Source organism: Pinus tabuliformis, chromosome 5_2, assembly GCF_031772625.1.
Source record: "Pinus tabuliformis cultivar Carrire ecotype Pingquan chromosome 5_2, CPIR1, whole genome shotgun sequence".
Classification (NCBI taxonomy): Eukaryota; Viridiplantae; Streptophyta; class Pinopsida; order Pinales; family Pinaceae; genus Pinus; species Pinus tabuliformis.
This window is the reverse complement of record NC_142306.1, coordinates 650,955,326-650,973,594: the sequence shown is the minus strand read 5'-3', so window position 1 is coordinate 650,973,594 and position 18,269 is coordinate 650,955,326. Positions and strand designations below refer to the sequence as shown.

Below are 18,269 nucleotides of genomic sequence, written 5' to 3'. Positions count from 1 at the left end.
TTCAACAAAAATGAATATGGTTACGTGGAGAATCCAATCAGTGAAGACACAGAAAAGAAAAGAGAAAAAAAACCATCATCTTCCTAAAAAATAAATAATCTTACAACATAGTTGATACAGCTTTTAAATGACAAAGTTCAGAATATGATTCACAGATACAGATTATTTCAAAATATTATAGAAAAGCCCTTGAAAGTTCCATTTGTTCACTAAAAGTATGTTTGAAACCCTCCACTTCATTGTTTGGTTGGTACACTTTTTTTAATGACAATGTTCAAAATAAAATACACCTTATCAAAGAATTCAACAAACAAATTATTCCAGAATTGTTACAGAGAAGCCTTCAAGGGCTCCAGTAGTTCACTAAAGATAAATCTGAAGTTTTCCACTTCAGTGTTTGGTTGGTACACTGTTTTTATGACAATGTTTATAAATAAAATACAACGAATCAAAGAATTCAAGATACAAATAATTTCAGAATTGTTACAGAGAAGCTCTCTAGGGCTCCAGCAGTTCATTAAAGGTAAAACTGAAGTCTTCCACTTCATTGTTTACCCTTCCTTGAAGTGCAAGCATTCGGGCTTGCCATGTCTGTGGTGGGGTGATCGGCGCAGTTGAACATGATAGTCCTGGAGATGTTGAAACACTGTCACAGACAACACAAATAACGCCATCTAACCACCGCCTTCTCTTTTGGTTTTCCTCCACTCCCAAGGTTTTTCAGGATTGGATGATGCCCATAATCCAACACGGGCAGCACGGGCCTCTTTCTCCCACTGGTTCATCAATGAAATCATGCATATTAATCAATTAGAATTACCCACCATGATGCTTAAGTTAATAGTAAATACTATCCACCATGCAACCTGTGTTGAAGTTTTCATTGAAACCATGAACAGACAAGTTAAAATGAACATTATGGTTTAAACTTGTAAGTTCCAGGTAGGGACTCATTCAGGGCTACATGGTGATTGAGGTTCGCCCAGGCCAAGAACAGAGATTCTTACCATGGCAAGCTCTGGACGTTGATCATATGCTGTATAGTGCCATGCACATCCCTTTTTCAAAAGAACTTCCTGAAAATGTACCATGCAAAGCACATAAGAAATGGTTTTGCCTAATTTTTTTTCCTGGAAAGTACATAAGAAATGGTTCTATTAATATTTAACTAGTATAGTTATATAAATTAAATGAGTGATAAATGTGGTAGTCATCAAAATACTTATATGATATTTAATTTATCAATTATTTATCATGTTAAGAATTTATAGTGTCACTACACAATAGACATAACAGACATTATATAAATTTTGAAATGAAAAAAAAATTGGAAACCCTTGATTTCATCTAAAATTATAAATATCAAGAAAAATGTTCTCTATTATCAAATCTAAACTATTCACACATTTTCATTTTTAGTTTGTAAATAAAAATTCTCAAAACTCTATCCCCAAATAAATAAACTCATTACTTAAAATAAACTTATATCCAATATTTCTTTAAAAAAATCTGAAAATCCACCTGAACAAAAACACCTTTGCTGTAAACATCAGCCACAGTGCGACCATAACGATCCTGCTCATAGATGAGTACTCGTAAAGATTTTCCCTCCACCAGATTGAGCAGCACTTGCTTTGCCTCCTTCCCATAAGGCATTTGGCTCTCGGGTGCATCAACACCTCTGCAAATTTTTAGACATCTCGCGTTAAGAATTGCACCACCACAACTCTTGCCAATCGTATTAATATAATATTTGCATCAGAAAACTCAACAGTGAAAAGCAACCAATAAAATTCAAGAGCTTCATGTTTATCGACCTTAGCCTGATTCGATATTTGTGAGCGAGAACGTCGTGATGACCTGTACTTGATGCATCGAATACCCTGTTCAAGAAGACAGATCAAGTCTCAGGGTGCAATGCTTTTCATTGTAAAACTCAAAGGTGTTTAAAACAACCTGCATTCAGGTCAAAATCATAATGAATAAAGTGATCAATACATAAAGAACTAACATAATAATGAAGATAATATAATATGTAATTTAAATATGAATAGGTATGTTTTCGTAAATTTAGTAATCAAATTTTTTAGGGGAGGTGGGTTTCTTGCCCCACAAAATACATTTTGAGTGGACTTAATGGTTAAGCTAGCATAGATCCATTTAAGTACGGATCTACCAATTTCTTCATTTGCAAAATATTTTTATGAGTAGACATTATTTAAATGTTTTGTATAGTTATTTTATTTTAAGATTTAAAAAAAAAATATTTTGGCCAACATGAGCAAAATTTCAACTTTGATGACTGAAAGGCAAACTTACACATCATACTGGGTTGTAGAATGAGCATCAAGAATAATAATAATAATAATAATAATAATGTTATATTATCATAAGCAGTGCAATAGTTTAAAGAGGTGATTTTTGGGGTTTTTTTTGAATATATATTTTTGGTCAATTTAATTTAAAATTTGGTTAGAAATTAAGAAAATTATAATTTTAAATTATTGAGTTTACAGAATCTAAATATCTCTAGATTTTCTAAAAACTTAAATATAGTTTTACATCTAAAAATATAGTTTTAACAACAAAACATTATATTCACTAACATAGTTATCAATTTCAATAAAAATAATCCCAAAAACTTATTGAAACAAAAACAAAAAAACCATACATCCATATTTAACTATTTTTTATTTTTAAACACTTTAACTTCCTTTTCATTTGAGTTTTTAATGTCACATTCATTTCATTCATTAATGAAATTTTAATCCTTCCAACGATTACAAATACAAAGATTAAACACTCTTCTCGCAAGGCATCCATGTAATCTAATCTTCAATGTTGCATGCATTTACAACCTTTCTTAGGGGAAGACAATTACTTGCAACAATACGAAGCAACCTTTTCTCCTCATCTGATTATGTAAATTGTCTTTGTATCTAAAAGGAACTGTTGAACAGATTTGATTCTCTGTAGTTGTTTTTATCTTTGTCTATATATTTGTACTAGTATAGTTAAACCGATTTGATTCTTGTTTATGTATTAATATGGTTAAACAAATTTGATTCTCTATAATTTTATATTTGGTTATGTATTAGTATGTCCATGGAATAGACCTTGGCTTGAGTTTTTCTTCTCTGCCTAGACTATTGCTATTCACATTTTCAAAACCAGTTATGTATATATCGATATATTCGTACAAACAGAAAGTAATAAGAAATATAAATGTCTAATAATTAGTGGGAAGATTGATCAATTTAATGTAAAGAAAAATGAAATACAATATCTTTCCCTTCATTCCTTTCCATTTTAATTTATCCAACCTATTTTAATTTACCTTCCATTCCTTATCCAACCTATTTCATGTGATTGGATTGTAAAGCAACCATTAGGCGTTTTATCCAATTGGGATCATTCTCTCTGTAAATACATAAATCTAGTTTAGAAGACTTTGAACCAAATGATAATAGAAATATTTGTCAGCTCTATGAATAGAAAGCCATTGTTTTTACACAGAGAATCAAGGTGCTATACAGTCTAGTTGGGAAGATCTAGGTGGTTGTCTTTCTCAAATGATGTTTGTTATTAAATAGTGCCAAGTTTGCTCTTGGATTGTTCTTGAACGAAAAAAGGGCCAACTTCCATTCTTCACTCTTTAAGCAACAAGGTTTAAGTATTATACGTGTGAGATTTTAACAGAAGGAAAGCAAACCTATATCCTGCAGTGTTAATTTGTTTGTTTAATGCATCAGCTGTCTTGTAGTCCCGTCTGGCACGAGCTTCACGCCTTTGAATCATTGCCTCCTTTACTGAGATGGGAACATTTGCAGCTTCTCTAGCGTTCTTAGTATCCACATACACGTTGATGGTATCACCATCTGCAACATCTTTAGCATCTACCTGGTAGGATGTGACCTTTCAGTATAAGGAAATAGTAAGGAAGAATATAATTAGTATACTTGAGATGATTGTGTTCATGTCTTACTTGAAGAGTATGCAGCTCATATTTCAGCCCTTCTGACCATTTGTGTGTAGGTTCTCCTGCAATTGGAACTGGAACTTGAACTTGAACATGAACAGGGGCAGTAGGGTTTGGAAGCCCATAAAATGTCAACAGGCCCTACAAAATGTTAGGGTATGTGCTTAACTCAGAGTGGAAAAAGAGAAATAAAGAAAATGAAGATCTGTGAGAAAGTGTAACATGAAGAAAATGAGGGCTCAAAAGCTTGAAGCTGTAAGATATATACCTCTACATCGACCTTGCGATGTCTTTTCAATGTTTCAACAATAAGTCTTGCTGCTTCCTCGGCATTACTAGGGGGTGGTCTAGCTTCCTTCCATGCTGCTAAGATTTTCGTATACCTAAGGAAACAAACCTCCAACAGGATAAGTCAAAACCCTATAAAGCAATATATAGGTTGTTAAGATTTCATCAACATAAGCATATATAGAATATAACATAACAAATGTATATATTTATATATAAGATATATGGTGATTTTTTAATGGTAGTTAACCTTCCATTAACATATTGAATTTTTCTAATGAAAATATTATTTATTGATTGGTTAGCAGGAATTGGTAGCTTGGCAAATCTAGTACCCAAAGTCACATTGGTTTATAGAACAGAATTTGTAACATATGCTCAGCGTTGTCTGAAACTTAGCCGTGACCATCTAAAATGGATTTCCATTGATAATTCAGAAAACTCCTACCACTAGTAGGAGTTTGCATGATACTTGCTGATGGAGTTAAGCACTTGAAATTTTGAAATGATGTTCTAATAAATACTAGCTTAGATAGAGACATCTTAGTTTGAGCATGTGAAAGTCCACTTATGTCAAACATATGATAATTCAGAAAACTCAAAGCACTAGTAAGATATTGCATGATGCTTGTTGATGGAGTTAACTCAGTAAAGTTTGAAATCATTTTATTATTGGTTTACTCTTGGATGGAAATCATTTTATAATTAGTTTACTCTTGGATGTTATCGTCTTAATTTGGGCATGTGAGAGCAAAGATATGGAGCAGATCAATACAATTTGGGCATGTGGGAGCAATTCTTTGGAACCGATCAGTCCACTTGAAGTTAGACAACTACTAGCAGAGACCCAATCTAAGGCTCAAAAACTCCAACATCAGCTTGTTTGAGCCCAACACTTGGTCATATAACATATTTTCAAAACATATTCCTCACAAGTACATGACTTGGACTGGGTCTATAAGATATAATTCAACTACTAGCAGAGACCCAATATAAGGCTCAAGAAATCCAACATCAGCTTGTTTGAGTCTAACACTTGGTCATATAACATATTTTCAAAACATATTCCTCTCAAGTACATGACTTGGACTGGGTCTATAAGATTATAATTCAGAGTAATCAAAGGGTAGTCTATCTGATCTGGGAATTGGATCATTTCTTTTGATCAGAAACTAAAATATAATTCAGAGTACTCTAGGGCCTGGGCAGTCTATCTTTTGGGAGCTGGACCATATCTTTTGATCAGGAGCTAAAATATAACTCGGAGAACTGAAAGGGTCTATCTTATCTAGGAGTTAGAACATTTCTTTGGATTAGAAACTGCATTTTAAATAAAAATTCTTACTATAGCACAAGAACAAAGAATTGACTAATTGATCTTGGGGTAATCCTCGTACTTCACCTGCTTTACAAAGTTTTTTTTGCTTATGATGATGCTTATTAGTTATCTTTGGTTACAAAGCTAGTGGTTAATGGAACAGTGTATTTAAACGAGTAACAGAACCTCCAAACTTGAGATGCATAAAGGATGAAAGAATCTGATATAGCACTCAGGAAGAAACTAGTAATCAATATATATTTTTGGAACCTGAACATTCAGGCCTTGGATATTGTTGGTCATAAAGATCAGCAATGCGGAAGGGACTCGCTGGGATATGCAAGAACAAATCAGTTTTGATTTTTCAGACATGACTATATTCCATGAAAATATAGGAACAGAGTTTTAAGAGGATTTTGGGATTCTCCAAAAATTCCATAAGAAAAAGAAACTTCAAGAATTCATTTTGTAAGCATAATCTGTCATTTGAGAAAAGGTAGGAAGCATACCAGGTAGCCTGTGTTTTCTTTGATGACTGTACATGCTGGTTTAGTCCTTCAGGTACCTTGTGTAAAACAATGGCTAGATATCAATGGCGTGCATACTTGAAAAGCAAAACTTAATTAGAAAATAATGAAAAGGGGGAAAAATGATCATACATTTATAATTATACTCTGCTTTTAAGCAAAAAAGATTGAGAATTGGCCCAGCTAATTTGGAAACGAAAATGACAACCAAATCAGGAAACTTCAGAAGGAAAAATGTGGAATTTTGACTAAATGTATCAGAAGTCTAGACTATACAATCATAAAGATTGGAAGGAAGAGACCATCTATGTGCTCTGTTCTTTGGAAGCGGGATTATGAAGCAAAAACAGAATACCAAAATCACAAATTCAGAAGGGCAAACATCACGAAAACAATAACACAAAATGCATTGCCAAGAATAGCATATCCTTGCTCTGTTTTTCTGCAACAAAATTATAAATAAAAATTGACCAACAAACCACAAGATCCAAAAGGGGAAAATGACCATGCCTATTGGGAATAAAATTGTGGAATAAAATTCACATATTCAAATCACAAATCAAAACTACAATTTCTATTTCTGGGTAATAGAATTATGATGAAATATTACCCACTCACATTTCAAAAGTATAAGCAAAATGTCATACCTGTTCTCTGTAAATAAATTCTGATATAAGTTTGTTAACAATACCTGACCAGTGGTTTCAAACTGAAAGAGATCACGAGACAATGCAGATAACCCGACTGTGGCGTGTGGCACTCCATGGGGTCCGATCGACCCTTCAGGCTGCGGATTACAACATTCTGCGTACAGAAACCTCAGCGCATTTCCCATGGAATATCAATCTATATTCAATGTGTATATGCTTCCTTCAGACCAAAAATCAAATCACAGAGCTTGAATATATTTTTTTCTCGGAGAATGAAAGAAATGCAATCATGGTGGGGACAATTTGGGTAGGCTGGGGGCTTAAATAAGATCTCAATGCACTGAAAGTCATGATTCCAGGCTGCCCAGTTGCTTCATTTGCGCGTTTATTCCATTCTTCAGCAACACTCGGTCTCTGGCGAGGTTCCTTCCTTGTGTTGTTGTATTGGACGATGTAGATCGCTTTACAGTTCGAAGAGTATCTTATGGCCGTCCATTGTTGATACAGTTGACTTATAGGTACACGTTATTTTCGTTCAGATAAAGTGTGGATAGTAAGTCAACTTTTTCCAATCCGAATTTGACACGTGTTACCGTATAAACATACCTTGCCATTGCATTCAACACTTTTCCAATTGAGTGACTGCATGTGGATAAGATATGGGTGAGAGTATGAAAGCGATATATATATTTTTTTAATATATGGTCAATGGGTAATTGTTAGGCTTAATTTATAGGAGATTTAGGATCAATTTTTGTAGCTGTCTCTATAACACTAAGAGTACATCTAACTACCTGTAAGTCAGATATACTAAGATCCTATGGCCTAATCTATGGGAGACCCACGATCAATCCTCGTAGCTACCTCTATATCACCAAGAGTACATCCAACTACCTGCAAGTTGGATATACTAAGATCCTATGATTTTAGCAAGATCTTATGGCCTAATCTATGGGAGACCCAGGATCAATCCTCTTAGCTGCCTCTATAACACTAAGAGTACATCCAACTACCTGCAAGTTGGATATACTAAGATCCTATGATTTTAGCAAAGAGCAGACTCACGTGCTACCAAGGTGGAGGTGGGGAATCCTATGATTTTAGCAAGAGCTATGGTCTAATCTATGGGAGAACCATGATCAATCCTCATAGCTGCCTCTATAACACCAAGAGTACATCCAACTACTTGCAAGTTGGATATATTAAGATCCTATGATTTTAGCAAGAGAAAAATCATGTGCCGCCAAGGCGGGGGTGGGGAATCCTATGATTTTAGCAAGAGCAGACTCACGTGCCGCCAAGGCAGGGGTGGGGAATCCTATGATTTTAGCAAGAGCAGACTAACGTGCTGCCAAGGCGAGGGTGGGGAATCCTATGATTTTAGCAAGAGCAGACTCACGTGCCGCCAAGGCGGGGGTGGGGAATCTATTCCTTGAGCCGCCACCACAGCAGGTCATTGTACTCAATGCAAGTTGGATATACTAAGATCCTATGATTTTAGCAAGAGCAGACTCACATGTCGCTAAGGCAGGGGTGGGAAATCTACTCCTTGAGCCGTCACCACAGGAGGTCATTGTACTCAATGCGGGGGAGGTCATTGTACTCAAGGCGGGGGTGGGGAATCTATTCCTTGAGCCATCACCACAGGAGGTCATTGTACTCAATGCAAGTCGGATATACCAAGATCCTATGATTTTAGCAAGCGCAGACTCACGTGCCGCCAAGGCGGGGGTGGGGAATCCTATGATTTTAGCAAGAGCAGACTCACGTGCTGCCAAGGCGAGGGTGGGGAATCCTATGATTTTAGCAAGAGCAGACTCACGTGCTGCCAAGGCAGGGGTGGGGAATCTATTCCTTGAGCCGCCACCACAGCAGGTCATTGTACTCAATGCAAGTCGGATATACTAAGATCCTATGATTTTAGCAAGAGCAGACTCACATGTCGCTAAGGCAGGGGTGGGAAATCTATTCCTTGAGCCGCTGCCACCACAACAGGTCATTGTACTCAATGAGATTTGAATTGCGGTCTCTTGAGCTTCGCCCAAGTAGACTTACCGTTAAACCACACATCACTGTATAAGTATGAAAGTTAATTTTAGGAATAAAAAGGAGTTCACATTGTGAGGTGGGAGGAGTTAATTGTGGGAATAAAAAGAATTTTTATATAGATATATTAGGTAATTTTTGTGATATCATTCTTTATTTCGATAAATATTTTATTTTATTTAGATTGATTTAGTTTATGCATTAGATTTAATTTATTTATTTTTACATAACGGGAAGCTAGTTCACTCATCACTTTTATTTAAGGAAAACGAGATTATTTGGAATTAGTGATTTAATTTTTTTTTTTTACGCAATGGGAAGTTGGTTGACTCATCATCCTTATTTAATGAAAATCACGTCACTTGGAATTGCCCACCTATTTGTAAGGGGACAAGCTTTCATTGCTACAAGCTATGGTCTTGGGCTGTTAACCTATTTCCTTAAATTCAAGGAAGAGAGACTCTTAGCTAAGTATATACAGTTTTTCCTTAACAACTTCAAGGAAGACAGACTCTTAGCCAAGTATATACAGTTTTAGGGTGGGCTCTTAACCTATTTCCTTACCTTCAAGGAAGACAAACTTTTAGCCAAATAAATACAGTTTTAGGGCATACTACAGGCCCATTAGACTCAATCTTTTATATATATATATATAAGGGTAATTACATAATAGTTAAAAATATGATTTATTTTCCTTTTTATATAGGATTTTGAAGGGAGATGTTGACCCCTTATGTAAGGATATAAGAGTAGACATCCACTATGATTTAAAACATTGTGGTATTTTATGGTGCCCCACTTATCAATGGATGTTTTGGCGCTTGCTAATTCATAATTTATTGGTACTTATATCTGGAAATCTTGGGCTTTGTCAAGTCATAGTCCTCGCCTTTGCCAAGTCATATTTTATTGGTATATCTATTGAATGGATTTGAGAGTAAGAATTAATTATGGGAAAAAAATTTATCTCATAAAATATAAAAACTTACTCAAATGTAAATCAATCTTGATGATAACATAATTAAATAGATCCCTAATGTAAACCCAAATATTGTTATAAAATTATAGAAATAGAACTTTATTGTAAATAAATTTTGTCAAATAATTATATAAATAAAATTATTTACCTATAAAATTATATAGATAAACTTTTATTATATACATAATTTTTTTATATTTTAATTTAAATAATTTTAAATTTAGATATATTAAGTATTTATAAGATAAAAAGGTCTTCAATGTAATTATTTTTTTTTTTATTATTTAATATGCAAAAAAAATTTAACACAAAATTAAGTAATGTGAAAGTTTACACTTTAATAAATTTAATCGCGACGGATTTAAATCTAAAATGAATTTGCCCTTATTTAAAACTTTTTTCCTTTTTCCATATTACCATGTATGTAAGTAATCTATTCTATACTAAGAATATTAAGTTATAAAGCACTTTCTCGCTTTATGTGGGTAAAAGAAAGACATTTTATTCTAAATCATTTTTTCCAACTCATCGAGAATTTTCAATTCAAAGGATTTGTTATAAAATTATCTTATATGCATGAATAGATCATAGTCATTTATGATGGAGAGATTCATGGAGTTATTGTTAGAAAAATTAATGGAATCTACACCTTTAAGACATCATCTTTAGTTTAAAAGAAGGCTAGGAAAAGGTTTTAAGAATAGGAGTTAATATTGATAGGCAGAGTAATTCTTTATATTAAATAAATTTATTCATTAATTTTTATTTTTAAAAGGGGTTATATATATATATATATCTATATATATATAAAATTAGTATAAATTTGAATTTTTAAAAATATGGTTAAGTATTTTACTATTTGTATCTTAGGGACTACTAATATTCGTCAATATAAATTTTCATTTTTAAAATTTTCTCTACCCTTAATATATGGATGTCTCAGTTTTTGTTAACTAATAAGTTATTGGTATTAGCCACTTGTCTTCTTTGCTAAGTTAAAAGTTATTGGTATTATTCTTGAGCTAAGTCATAAATTATTAGTATTATTTATGAGGGTCTCAGCCCTTACCAATTCATAAGTTAAGTTATTGGTATATTGGACTTGTGGGCTATTGGATATGTTGTTGGTGTTATAGTGACAACCTAACTATTTGATATTTATATTATGGGGGTGTCCATGCTTGATGAGGTTCAAAGTTGGTGTTATAGTGACAACCTAACTATTTGGTATTTATATTATGGGGGTGTCCATGCTTGATGAGGTTCAAAGTAGCAGTGAATTATGGAGATAAAAATTTTTATTGTAAATATTTTTTTGTTTTTTATAAAAGTTTCAGTTAAAAAATATTTTCTAATTTGTTATAAAATTATTATCTCTTAGTTTGAATACATTTTAAATCCAAATTTATTAAATATTTGGAGGGATATATTTATTTAATTGGGGTAAACACGCCATGGCAATGACATTGTGGCATGGAGTGCTTTAACAAAGCACCCATTTACCATCAATTTAAGGGTGGGATCAAATTACTTTAAATGTAAATCTTTATTATTATTTATATGAATGCATCAATACATTATATGAAATTAAATTATTAAAATATTACAACTTAATAAATTTAATCTTTCTTAGAGTTTGATAGATTTAGGATTAAAGTGGATTTGCACTTATTTAAATCTTTTTATATGTTGCTAAGTAAGTATGTATGCACCTTGTTTCTCTCTCTTTGTATATATATATGCATGTGTATGTGTGTGAGAGGGGAATTTTCTTCTAAATATTTTTTTTTCAACTTATTAAGAGTCTTCAATTAAGAGGATTTGTAATAAAATTATTTTATATACATTAATAAACCTTTGTTATTGTTGACGTGAGCTTCATGGCGTTTCTTTTAATAAAATTAATGGATCATACACCTTTAAGATATAATATCTAAGTTAAAGAAAGTACATGTTTTGTCAACACTCAGGTAGAGCTAGCATCTTGTGAAGGAATTCCATGTTTAACCAATATTTCTCATGCCTAATTTCTATGCTTAAAAATGTGTGCTAAGTAAATACCCTCTATGCATATCATCTAAGATGAAGGTAGTTTTTCTTTAGCCAATACCCTCAAACTTACCATGTAAGTTGATTGTGTTTAGTTGATACCCCTTAGATCTAGCATTCAAGTTGAAGGGAAAATGTGTTTAGATGATGCCTCTTAAACCTAGTATCTGTTAGGATTCCAAGAAACTCTCCTAGGTTGTAGCTCGGAGATGCCTAGTAACATATAAATTAAACTATTGTTGCAGGCTTAATGGAAGGAATGATGGTTTGGTTCAAGCCAGATAACCACTTCTACTATGTTTCACTTCAGACATGCATGAACACCCTCAAACTACAAGGCTTTAGACCACCAATGCTCACAGTTTAGATATTAGGTGAATATGGAGAATACTAACCACACCAGCAGATACACAAGACCATGTGATGGCCAGCTGCAACTAGTACAAAAACCTGCAAATCTAGTCTATTAATGCAAAGACAAGATGACAGCTCTCCTGCATTAGATAGAAAGAAACCTGAGCAACCTATTCAGTGATGCATTCAAGATTCTAACACAGAGATAAGATGACAGTTATCTAGTGCTAAACATCAAGAGATCAAGAACACAGCATATCAGGTACAAGCTTAGAATAGAGGAAAATGGACAGTGAGCAGTTAATAGCAAAAGAAGCTTGTATTTGCTGAAAATGAAGATGAGACACTGCAAGTGACAAAATGTCTATAGTCTCCAGAAGTTGAACCTTACATCAAATGCCAACCTTGATTACATCTTTCTTCTGGATATTTATAAGTTTACATTACTATGGCACCTGGCCATTTAGGTATGGAGGGGTCTTAATTGACCACCAACTGCATTTAACTGCCTGATGGAGTCTCTGAATGAGGTTGCTTGTTTCAGTGGGTGAATTCGATCTGTTCAGGTGCTATGCTGTCCTTTAGGCGGTTGGAGTGCTCGTACCAGTGGAGTCCATGACTGATAAATTTAGTTACAGAGTTGTGCTGTGTCCTTTTCTCCTTTGGCCATGCTTTATGTTAAATATGGTTGTTGGGGATATTACTATAACTGATGCTAGCAGAGCTGGTCATCTCCTTCTTCGGGCAACAGAATGGTTAGAGGACGTGGGATGCATGGGTAAGTGGACAGTTGGGATGAGAGGGAGAGATGACCATCAGATCGGGGAAATGGACGGCGAAAATGGCCCGGCGGAGGCTATCGGCCGAGATGGGAGCGGGGTGAAGGAAGAAAGGGAAAAGTGACCAATGTGAGCCCCCTTTGGACATAACCAAACAGACCATGCTTCTTTCTGACCATAGAAAGTCAGCGCTGCATAGCAGAGCTAACTGAACCCTTTCGGGTCCGGGACTCATCGCAATTGGCTTTACCACCTGTATAGAGGCCCTGCTCCTTCGCAATATTCCAATGCGATCTTGTGATGCGATCTGATCGCAATCGCATATCGCTCCAGCCAATGGTCTTCATATAACATGGCATATGTTCCTGCTGATTTCGAACCTGCGATGCAATGTGGGCCCCCTGACCCTTGGTAATGTTCCGCTGCGATGTAGCGATGCGATCCGATCGCAATCGCTGATCGCTCAACGCCGGGGCTTTATAGATTATGCTCTCCACCACCGCGACTACCGATGTGACTCGCCAATTAACTGTCCCTTCAACTTGGCCGATTAGATTTGGGCCGTTGATCGGCCAGATCTAACGGCAGTTGTGTGTTGCTCTGTTCGCGCCTGCAATATTCTGTTTTTTCACTGTTTTGGAGTATTTTAGCCTCCCGATAGCGTATTTCCGCCCTTTTGAGGGCTTTTGGCATATGATTGTTTCGATCTTGGGAGGATCTAAATCAACTCTTGAAGACTTCAGGAGTGTTTTGGATCCATTTTTTGGGCCAAATGCCAACAAGGCTAACACTGGCTCCTTCTGGGGATGAAAGCCTCCTTGTGAGGTTTCAAGAACCGTAGACCACTGCCTTATTTCTCCACTTTTCTTCCTCACCACTACCAAGTTGGCTACCCACTTTGAGTACCTCGAGGAACTATGATTTTGGCAGCCAACAACTTCTTGATTTCTTTTTCAATCAGAGGGAGGAGCAAAGGATTAATGGGTCTTAGCTTCTGCTTGAAAGGAATGGTGTCTTTCTCCAATGGGATCTTATGCTGGATGATATTTTTGTCATAAGTTTTAAGATCACTGTATTCCCAGGCAAAGACATCAGCAAATTGCTTCATCAAGGTGCAGTACTCAGAACTTTGGGCAGCAGACAAATGGGTGGACAGATTTATATACTTTGGATGATCTGGACTCCCTATGTTATGCCTATGGACTGCAGACTGATTTTCTTTTTGGGCAATCTTATGAGGCACATCGTTATGGTCAAACAACTTCTCTAGAGGCACTAGCCCTTTAGGTATATGATTGCTAGGCAACTGAACAATGCTGTCTTGGCCAATTCTGTTTCTTAGTTGGGGCTGGGGACATTCCTCCAAGGTTTCATTCTCTTGATCAATTTGTATTTCACAAAATTCATCAATGACTTGCAGAAACCTATTTACTTCATCATCATCCTCAAAGACTTTCCAGTGCTGGACATTATCAGGTAAGGATGGTCTATATTTTATCTGGACTTGATAAGACAATCTAGGGGGCATGGGAGGGATGAACATGCTAGCAGACACAGCAAGGGAATTAGCAAGCTGATTTTTTACTCTAGGAATATATGAGATACAAAAGCTATCAAAAGAGTCTTTGAGTCTCCGTACCTCATCTTTGTATGATTTCAGCCTTGGATGCCTTGCTTGGAACATTTTTTTCACTTTTTGAATGATGAGATCAACATCTCCAAACACCTTGATGTCTCTAATTCCTATGTCTTTGGCAGCGTTTAAGCCCAATATCAGAGCCTCATACTCTGCTATATTGTTGGTGACCTGAAAAGTCAGCTTAAAAGACAAATGTGTGCTTTCTTGCTTTGGAGACACCAACACCACTCCTGCTCCTACAGTTTCCTTTGAACAGGCTCCATCAAAGAACATATCCCAAGCCTGTGTTCCTTCCTCTTCCATGGCCTGACATACTGGTTTCTTGAGCTACACCGAGGCCTTATGGGATTCTTCAGTTTGGAGAATACATGCTCCAAAATCAATGTCCACAGCATAAATGGGATTCTTCTCACCACTGATGATGTAGGCCAGCTGGGCTTCCCTGTATAGTCTTCTGCTTTCTCCTCCAAAAACTGGGACGGTGGCATAAGACAAGTCATTTTGCAATGTCCCACCCAACCTCTTCATCCACCCTCTGGAGAGTAGCATACCAAACATAGGGGGGATATCTGCTACAACAATATCCATCATCATGCTTTTCATGGGCAGCTGAGTTAGGGTGATGGCTAAGTCTTTGATTAACCCCAGACATTTCACCTTTCTCGAATCAAAGGAGAACAAGTCATGATAAGGTTTGGTAATACCAAGGTCTAACTCTTCCGTGACAACTTTGGGCATCAGATTATTGCTGGCACTTGTGTCCAACAGACAGTTGTGGAGGATTTTGTCATGAATGGTCAAGGAGACATAAAATGATGGGGAATTGTCATTAGTAGGTTCAGTCATTGGGCTAAGCACAACTGTAGGTTTATCATCTTGTAAATTCACATAGTCATTGGATGCTTGTGTGGCTTTCAGCTCAAGGGCATCAAGGATGGGCTTCTTAAAGACCTCACTCTTTACAAGTTCTATCAGAGGTACAGATATTTTTAACTTCTGGACTTCTGATTCAAAACTGAAAGGGGAAGGGGACTTGTCAGGGCCTCTTACCTCTTGAGCCGGTGTTTTGAGGATGATGGGATCAGCTGTCGGTCGCTTCTGCTTGCTGATTTGCTGCTCTGTGGGGACAACAGCTCTTTGGGCAGGATTCTCTTTGACATTACTCGTTCTTGACCTCAAGTTATATCTTTGCTGGTCTTCAGTCTGTAGAACAGCTTCTCTGTCCCACTCTTGACTGGTCTGGTCCCTGAGTAATGACTCCTCGTAGGCAGCTAATGTAAAAAAGGCAGCACTGCCCTTGTCTTCCATGCAGTGAATCTCATCCTCTTCATCAAACTGCTCCTCCTCCATGACTACATTCTGGAAAGGAGTCTTAACCCTTTGTTCTTCACTGACCTCTTTGCCCCTCTGAATGATCTGCAATTGTTCATTTTCTCTTCTGAATGGATTTGGATTTCTAGGAGCAAATGTATTAAGAAGCCTTGCTTTCCTAGAATTCTGCTCAACCTTCAGCTTGGATATTTCAGCAGCCAATGACTCTATAATTTTAGTCATTTTTTCTATTTTGGGTTCTGAAGATGAAGAAGAGGAAGACTCACCTGTCTGCCTCCTTCTATCACCATGTCCTTTGAGTTTCTCTGCAGCCATGATATTGGATTCCACCTCCAAGACTGCATCTTGCATTTTAGCTAGAGAAGCACATCTTCTCTCTCTTAACAACAGACAGAAATCAGAATCAAAGGCATTGGCATAGGTGAGTTTGGCAGAGGTGGGGATAGGCTTGACTTTAGCTGGTATCTTGCTATACATACGATTGAATCTTTTATTAAAATCAGACAATGACTCCCCATTTTCGCTTTTCATGTTGCCAAACTCAATATGGTAGTATATAAGGTCTTTCTTATCTCCCCAATGCTTTAAAAACACATCATCTAATGCTTCAATGTCTGTTATAGACCTAGGGGTCATCTCTCTGAACCACTTTCTAGCCTCTCCATCAAGGCTTTGGACAAACACTCTCATCCACACATCATATTCACTGATATCTAGGTTATCAGCATAGCTATAAAAAGACTCAAGGTGTTCTTCAGCTGTTACTCCCTCTGTACCAGTGAACTTAGGCATGTATTTCTGATATTCTCCTACAGGCATGGCATTCAAAGGAATAGGTAGGACCAGGGGTCCATACCTAGCAGCTATGATTCTTTCCATTTTGGTGGGTGCTTGTGGACCTGCCATGACTGGGGTAGATGGAAGGGTACTGGTAGTTTGGATGATAGGAAGTTGAGAAATGAATGACAGGGCTGAAGGAAACTGATGGACTATAGGGGAGGTTTTCTTTGGGCTAATATCCAAAGGGGAACTTATTGAATAAGGAGCTTTATGAATCTCTGAGAGTATTTCTTCACTGATAGTGCTAGGCTCTATATTTTCAACATGTGCATGCTCAGTTACAAGCCTTTCTTGCAGAGATACATAAGATTGTTTAGGCTTACCTGATCCTGATGCTCCTTTTTGTGATGTCTTTCTTTGCTTGACAATCTTCTCAGGGTCAGGTACTGGGTCAGCTAGTGATTTCTGAGGATTTCTCTGAGTATGCCTCACAAACTGAGCCAGAACTGTGATGTGGAGTCGCCAAGAGGTTCGACCTCTAGTAGAGTTGCCAGATAGATGATTACAACCAAAAATGTGTCCAAACTTTGTCTATCATCAAAGTTGGATCTGTGTCGTTCTCCCAGGGAAGCTGAGCTTCAATCTCCTCTTCCTCGGCAACGACGCCAATTATGTTAGGATTCCAAGAAACTCTCCTAGGTTGTAGCTCAGAGATGCCTGGTAACATATAAATTAAACTATTGTTGCAGGCTTAATGGAAGGAATGATGGTTTGGTTCAAGCCAGATAACCACTTCTACTCTGTTTCACTTCAGACATGCATGAACACCCTCAAACTACAAGGATTTAGACCACCAATGCTCACAGTTTAGATATTAGGTGAATATGGAGAATACTAACCACACCAGCAGATACACAAGACCATGTGATGGCCGGCTGCAACTAGTACAGAAACCTGCAAATCTAGTCTATTAATGCAAAGACAGGATGACAACTCTCCTGCATTAGATAGAAAGAAACCTGAGCAACCTATTCAGTGATGCATTCAAGATTCTAACACAGAGATAAGATGACAGTTATCTAGTGCTAAACATCAAGAGATCAAGAACACAACATATTAGGTACAAGCTTAGAATAGAGGAAAATGGACAGTGAGCAGTTAACAACAAAAGAAGCTTGTATTTGCTGAAAATGAAGATGAGACGCTGCAAGTGACAAAATGTACATAGTCTCCAGAAGTTGAACCTTACATCAAATGCCAACCTTGATTACATCTTTCTTCTGGATATTTATAAGTTTACATTATTATGGCACTTGGCCATTTAGGTATGGAGGGGTCTTAATTGACCACCAACTACATTTAACTGCCTGATGGAGTCTCTGAACGAGGTTTCTTGTTTCAGTGGGTGAATTCAATCTGTTCATGTGTTGTGCTGTCCTTTAGGCGGTTGGAGTGCTCGTACCAGTGGAGTCCATGACTGATAAATTCAGTTACAGAGTCGTGTTGTGTCCTTTTCTCCTTTGGCCATGATTTATGTTAAATATGGTTG

The 18,269-nt window shown here is 36.5% G+C and overlaps 1 protein-coding gene across 1 annotated transcript; it reads right to left on the bottom strand.

The window, feature by feature from the left end:
• Positions 1–216: 216 nt before the first annotated feature.
• Positions 217–7,198, bottom strand: LOC149160738 (putative 38.1 kDa protein). The gene is made up of 9 exons (XM_089436784.1): positions 6,804–7,198; positions 6,095–6,150; positions 4,248–4,362; positions 3,986–4,120; positions 3,713–3,900; positions 1,818–1,883; positions 1,522–1,681; positions 1,008–1,076; positions 217–776 (listed from the first exon to the last, which is right to left on the bottom strand). The coding sequence occupies exons 1-9, from the start codon at positions 6,945–6,947 to the stop codon at positions 675–677; spliced, it is 1,035 nt and encodes a 344-aa protein (XP_089292910.1). The 5' UTR covers positions 6,948–7,198; the 3' UTR covers positions 217–674.
• Positions 7,199–18,269: the final 11,071 nt, after the last annotated feature.

What these genes read in the sequence shown, in the direction of transcription:
- LOC149160738 (XM_089436784.1), bottom strand. Translation starts at nt 6,947, where the DNA reads ATGGGAAATGCGCTGAGGTTTCTGTACGCAGAATGTTGTAATCCGCAG. An exon ending in ATCGCAAGGTCGATGTAGAG is followed by an intron (nt 4,121 to 4,247) that starts GTATATATCTTA and finishes AACATTTTGTAG; the next exon opens with GGCCTGTTGACATTTTATGG. An exon ending in AAATATCGAATCAGGCTAAG is followed by an intron (nt 1,682 to 1,817) that starts GTCGATAAACAT and finishes AAAAATTTGCAG; the next exon opens with AGGTGTTGATGCACCCGAGA.